General features: G+C 38.9%; 1 protein-coding gene across 2 annotated transcripts; it reads right to left on the bottom strand.

Annotated features, from left to right (window-relative positions):
- Window positions 1-266: 266 nt before the first annotated feature.
- Window positions 267-6518, bottom strand: CRIPT (CXXC repeat containing interactor of PDZ3 domain). Of its 2 annotated transcripts, none has more exons than XM_009286323.2 (4): window positions 6342-6514; window positions 5895-5949; window positions 5125-5228; window positions 267-1039 (listed from the first exon to the last, which is right to left on the bottom strand). In XM_009286323.2, the coding sequence occupies exons 1-4, from the start codon at window positions 6421-6423 to the stop codon at window positions 975-977; spliced, it is 306 nt and encodes a 101-aa protein (XP_009284598.1). In that variant the 5' UTR covers window positions 6424-6514; the 3' UTR covers window positions 267-974. The 2 variants fall into 2 exon arrangements, with proteins under 2 accessions (XP_009284598.1, XP_009284599.1); XM_009286324.2 differs by lacking the exon at window positions 267-1039 and adding an exon at window positions 4634-4672 and having other exon boundaries at window positions 6342-6518.
- Window positions 6519-6599: the final 81 nt, after the last annotated feature.

Here is a 6599-nt window from a genome sequence, read left to right as displayed (position 1 = left end):
CCACCGATGTCTGGGTGGTTGGAGTCCCCCCTGAGGACCAGGGCTTGTGAGCGTGAGGCTGCTCCTATCTGTCTATAGAGGGCCTCATCTGCTCGGTCTTCCTGGTCTCATATCAAACCAATGCTGAAGAAAAGGCAGCCTGTTTTGATCTTTTGAATTTGACATGTATATAAGCAATTACATCATAGAATTCAAGGGCCAGTTTCAAACCAAGTATTTAAAAGCCAGACTAACTTAGGAAATGATGAGACTGAGACCTGGCATTAGAAATTGATGCTCATTATTTTATTGCCTTGGGCCACCAGATGCCATATGTAAAGCCTCCTTAGAGGCTAACAAGGGAATAGCTAATCAGTCTTACTGCCAAAGTAAGAACCGGCAGAGTAACACACTAGATTTCAGTAGTTTAACAATTTGTGATTTAACCAACCCCACTGTGGGCAGAAACAAAATTCAACAGGACAATTGCATTAAAATCTGAAGAGCAGTACTTAGAGGGGAGGACGTAATAGTTGGGGGTGAGAGTAATAATAAATACCTATAAGCATAGAACTAAATGAAGATACTACTTTAATGAGGCGATACAAGCTCATATTTTATACATCTATAAAATATTACTATCAGACAAGCAGAAGACTCAAGATACAGCAAAAGAATAAAAGTGTTAATCTCAAAGATCTGTGTTATGATGGTAACATAGTTTCAACCTATCCACTAGGGTCTTCTCATTCACTCCAAACTTTATCAGTTGCTGCAAACCGTTACCTTTAAATATCAGTTAACATTAGTGCTAAACCAACAAAAATCAAACACTACGTACATTTCTAGGCAAACAATCAGGTTGTCTTTACCTCTCATCTCATTCCAAGTAAATGTATTATCTTCCAGAAAGTAATATTCACAAATGATTTTAGAGAAAAGTTACTGTACAGAGACACAGAAGTTAAAGTTCATAAAAAGACTAGTCAATACAATTAGACAGAAGTTTGCTTGTAGTTCTTCGTATCCAAGACCTTCTTGCCACACATTGAGCAGATGCCTATAAGCACACAAAAGGTGTGTAAATTATTTTAAAATCATTACAGTTTTTCTTCAAAAACATAGTTGCTATGGTTTTGTAAAGATCATTTTCAAGAAATTGTTTAAATGAGCTCTCATTGACAATCTATCTGTGCATTTCCTCACCGGATATTGCAAATTCAGAAGTAATAATATGACTTCTAATACAAATTAGTATTTGCAGCATACGTGTAACACTGCCACTTAAAAAAAATAAGCTCTATTTTGAAAGCATTATGATTCACAACACTGCCCAAAGCCTCTGTAATTTGCTGGAATACTGGAAAAGAGCCAGGAAAGGCTCCCATCTGGCAAAAAGGTAAAAATGGTGTATTATTAAACTTCGTTAAGTCCTATAGCCCAGCTGAGGCCCGAGACGGACAGAAAGTAGCTAGGCTAAGAAAATACAGTCACCAACAAACTGACTGCTAAATGGAAGATTAACAGGTGGGGAGCTTCAGAAAATTGAGAAAGTTGACAAGAATACAGTTTCATAGAATTAAGCTCTTTATAGAATAGTAGAAGTGAGAAACAATGGACACCAAGAATACTTGAGAGTTGAAGTGAAGATGACCACTGATGTCCCAGAGGACTTTGACCTAAACCCAAAGAGTGACAAGTCAGAAGACTAGAGCAGCAAAAAGGACACAAGTTCGGCAGGGACAGAGGGGCAGGTTGTCTCAATGTTTCCCTCTTCTTCTAAAGCAGAAAGGTGCTAAATCTCTTGTGTGGTAGGGCCACATCTCATTTTACAAGACCATTCATCAGCAGACGAAAAAAAGTCAAGTGGCAACTCTTCCTGTTAACTCTCTCCAAACTGTGTGCTTTCATATATTGACATCATGTGACTGGATACATATCTAAGAGTCCATTAGGAGAGAGAACAGGAGGGAACATGCCACATGATTTACTTTGGAGAGCAAAATCCAGCCCACGGGCTGTTCATTTCAGGTCTAAATTGAGGAGTAATTAACGTTAGATTGCCTCTCAATTTCAGAGATATGCAACAGTTGAAGCATTAAGCCATATAATTGCATTTGCTTCAAGAAACATGCCACAACCACATCTTTGAAGGTCAGAACTAGAACCTAAAGCACTTAGAGTTCTGTATTTTATGAAGAAACCAGATTCAACCTGGAAGGATACAGAAGCAGCCAAAGATGAAATCCTGAAGCCCACCCAAACCAGCCATAAGTTTAAGAAAGAGAACAAGGTTCTACCATATGGGATTCAGGCAGCCATCTGGTGAGCATCTAGCAGCTAGAAAAGGCAACCCTCCTACAGCAGGCTGCCAAACCACTGACTCAGTACACTTAATTTCATAAACAAAACTTAACTACCGGTTAGCTGTAGCTCTACATCTAACAACTGGTTCACCCCATGTCTGTGTGCTACGCAGATTCCTTAGTATTAATAATGTAACTGAGTTCATGTTGCTTTTTTTCCCCTCCAGGAATTACAAGTTTGAGCCCTTTTGCTTACCTACTCAAAATCACAAGACCAGTTAAAGTTTTATATCCTTAAGGGTCTCCATCAAATTTGCTTGAAATGGATTTTTTTTTTCCCCTCAGGAATTTTTGAACAGTTTTTAACAATGCTGAAGACTTCTTATGAATATGGGAGATAGGAAGCTTCCAGGTATAAGCAGAATTTCAGTGCAGTCATTCACACATAACTCATAAGTACAGAAAGATTTTATATATTATGTACTGCACAGTGCAGTATCTTGCTTTCTAGGGACGATGATTATATTCTTTTCCATTTTTCAGTTTCACCTTAAGCCAAGCTTGACTTACAACGCATCAAGCATGTTCACAACTGGACCAGAGATTCCTTGTAGATAAATGAACTTTTCAATGGCTTATGTTAAGCCACTGAATGCGTAAGAATACATGCAGGCACAAAGACAACCATGAGCATGATTTGCCTTCAGAGACGCTTTCTTAATTGCTTTTACAACTCAATTTAATTTTTTCTTCTTTGCCTTTTATTCCCCAGGTATTCTACTTTTGTTAAGCTAGCCTATCACTTCACCAAGATCAGAAGTTAGATTTTTGGTTGGTTTTGGGGGGTTTTTTTGGGGGGTGGATGGGTCTGGGATGTTTGGCTTTTGGTTTGGGGTTTTTTTTGTTTCTTGTTTGGGGGCTTTTGTGTTTGTTCTTTGGTTTGGTTGTTGGTTTTCTGGGTTGTTTTGTTTGTTTGGGGTTTTTTTTGAGACCACTATTTAGAGTTTTAGATTTAGCTATTATAAAAAGGGGAGAGAGGAGAAGGGAACAGAAAAGGGACTGCAACAAGCAATTGAGTTTTACAAAATCTGGTTTTTTTTTTAAAACTCAGAAAAATCAAACTTGCTAGATGACAGTTTTCTATGCAATTGCCAAAATTAAACTTACAGTTATTCTTCCAATTCTACTGCTTTACATACCAGAAACATTCTAAAAGAAGCAGAATCACAGAATGACTTAAGTTGGAAAGGATCTCCAGCAGTGTCTAGTCCTGCCCTTGCCCCACTCAAAACACAGCCAACTTGGATGAGGCTGGCTCAGGGCTTTTCAAGTCAAGCTCTGAATACCTCCTACAGAGATTCCACAACCTCTGTAAGTCCTTGTTATTATACTATTTGATCACCCTCACAGTGAAAATTGCTTTCCTTGTATGTAATTAGAATTTTCCACATTCTAACCTGTGTACATTGTCTCTTATTCTATTACTGTGCACCTCAAAAGAGTCTGACTCCATCTTCTCTACGCCTTCCTATTAGTAGTTGAAGATAGCAAATTAAATCTCATCTTAGCCTTCTCTTTGTAAGGCGAAACAAATTCAAGAGTTCCACTTGCTCTCTAATTTCAAACCAAACTGGGGTAATTTGGTACTCAGTGAAACTCACCTTTTTTATAGGCACATCCTTGACAATAATGAGACCCTGGCTGATGGACAGAACTCTTACAAATCCGACATATTGCAAATTTGTTCTTTCCATAAGGATCAAACCTGGGAAACAGGAGAAGTATTTTATTTATACACCTTGAACTAAAGTATTTCCTCTGCCACATCCTAAAAAGTCTAAGCCAGAGGGCACAGACAGAAACTCCAGCAAAAACTATAATTTAGAAAAGGGACACACAAGGATTATTTCTAATAGGCTGCACAAAGTCTACAGAAAAGCTCCCACTTTCCCCATTAGGAGAGATTTCTTGCATTACGGACAAAAACTTAACAAAAGCAGAACTAAAAACGTGGGTTTTTATTAAGATACTAGACTATTTTGAACTTAAACACCTTGCAGCAGCGTCTTGCCCCCTTACGTAACAGAACATCCCCCAGACATTTGTTTGTTCTTTGGTTTGGTTGTTGGTTTTCTGGGTTGTTTTGTTTGTTTGGGGTTTTTTTTGAGACCACTATTTAGAGTTTTAGATTTAGCTATTATAAAAAGGGGAGAGAGGAGAAGGGAACAGAAAAGGGACTGCAACAAGCAATTGAGTTTTACAAAATCTGGTTTTTTTTTTAAAACTCAGAAAAATCAAACTTGCTAGATGACAGTTTTCTATGCAATTGCCAAAATTAAACTTACAGTTATTCTTCCAATTCTACTGCTTTACATACCAGAAACATTCTAAAAGAAGCAGAATCACAGAATGACTTAAGTTGGAAAGGATCTCCAGCAGTGTCTAGTCCTGCCCTTGCCCCACTCAAAACACAGCCAACTTGGATGAGGCTGGCTCAGGGCTTTTCAAGTCAAGCTCTGAATACCTCCTACAGAGATTCCACAACCTCTGTAAGTCCTTGTTATTATACTATTTGATCACCCTCACAGTGAAAATTGCTTTCCTTGTATGTAATTAGAATTTTCCACATTCTAACCTGTGTACATTGTCTCTTATTCTATTACTGTGCACCTCAAAAGAGTCTGACTCCATCTTCTCTACGCCTTCCTATTAGTAGTTGAAGATAGCAAATTAAATCTCATCTTAGCCTTCTCTTTGTAAGGCGAAACAAATTCAAGAGTTCCACTTGCTCTCTAATTTCAAACCAAACTGGGGTAATTTGGTACTCAGTGAAACTCACCTTTTTTATAGGCACATCCTTGACAATAATGAGACCCTGGCTGATGGACAGAACTCTTACAAATCCGACATATTGCAAATTTGTTCTTTCCATAAGGATCAAACCTGGGAAACAGGAGAAGTATTTTATTTATACACCTTGAACTAAAGTATTTCCTCTGCCACATCCTAAAAAGTCTAAGCCAGAGGGCACAGACAGAAACTCCAGCAAAAACTATAATTTAGAAAAGGGACACACAAGGATTATTTCTAATAGGCTGCACAAAGTCTACAGAAAAGCTCCCACTTTCCCCATTAGGAGAGATTTCTTGCATTACGGACAAAAACTTAACAAAAGCAGAACTAAAAACGTGGGTTTTTATTAAGATACTAGACTATTTTGAACTTAAACACCTTGCAGCAGCGTCTTGCCCCCTTACGTAACAGAACATCCCCCAGACATTAAGGAAGTGCTCAAGAGATTGTACCGGCAATCTTAACACAAAAAATAAGCCTCCTCAGCTCCTTTCCTAACAAAAGCATCAAACCCTAGCAATTTCGGTGACAACTGCAGTAAAATAGTAGCCCACACTCTATGATTCAGCAGAAAGCTCCCATGACATACATATGGACATACTTTTACCAACTAATCAAATGTCATAATCCCCACAATTTTTTTTTTTTTTTAAAGCGTATTTTGGACAAGTTTTGAGCAGTTACCCAGATATGCAGGAAACAGGCCTCAGTTACAGCAAACTGACTTTTAGCCAAAAATCAGTATTAAATACTAACCTTGCCTTCTTTGAGGTCAATGCCTTGTTTTCATTTAACTTGCGGCCACCGCTTTCTACAAAAAGAATAAAACCATAAACCACTGAATTTCCCAGTTCCAAGCATACTTTAAAAAGCTTAGTTTACAGCTGTTACACACGTGCAAATAAAGTCAAAGAGAGATAAAACATATAGCACAGCATTAAAGCACAGGGCAACAGAATATACTGTGCTCTGCATATCGTCATTCCATACAAGGAGGAAAAAAAACCAGACAAGTTCAGTACTGAAGAGCTCAGGGTGAATAAATTCCCAATGCATTAAATTAGCATGGGAGGGAAACTACAGGAGTTAAAAATCAACCGGATTAGCTATTTCAAATTTTAGCCTTAGGATCATAAGACAGCTCAAGCGCCCAACTGGCTTTACGATACCTGAAAAACAAGCATCAAACCTCCCCAAGATTACCTGTAGTGTTTCTTGCACCATCTTTCCACGTATCGGGAGTGATTACCGTGCCGAGTTTCTTCTCACCTACGTAAGGAAACATTACAACGGAAAAAATTAAAACTCCACTGCGTTAATACTCACAACAAGCGCTGCCTGGGGGAGAAATGACAGCTCACACACAGACGTTCCCGCCACCTACAGCCCCCCGCCCAGGACCCGCAGCTGCTGCTGCTGAGCTCCGGGCACGCCCGGGACCCCCGAGGGCAGGGCCCGGCG

This window comes from Aptenodytes forsteri, unplaced genomic scaffold (assembly GCF_000699145.1).
Source record: "Aptenodytes forsteri isolate BGI_AS27 unplaced genomic scaffold, ASM69914v1 Scaffold584, whole genome shotgun sequence".
NCBI classification, from domain to species: Eukaryota; Metazoa; Chordata; class Aves; order Sphenisciformes; family Spheniscidae; genus Aptenodytes; species Aptenodytes forsteri.
The sequence above is the reverse complement of the archived record's forward strand: the minus strand, read 5'-3'. Positions and strand labels throughout refer to the sequence as shown.

Bases quoted from the DNA above. Each gene is read 5' to 3' on its own strand.
- CRIPT (XM_009286323.2), bottom strand. From the start codon at position 6,423: ATGTTTCCTTACGTAGGTGAGAAGAAACTCGGCACGGTAATCACTCCC. The intron at 5,950-6,341 runs GTAATCTTGGGG...TTCTTTTTGTAG, and splicing joins TGGTGCAAGAAACACTACAG to AAAGCGGTGGCCGCAAGTTA. The intron at 1,040-5,124 runs GTGAGTTTCACT...GTGTGCTTATAG, and splicing joins AGGATGTGCCTATAAAAAAG to GCATCTGCTCAATGTGTGGC.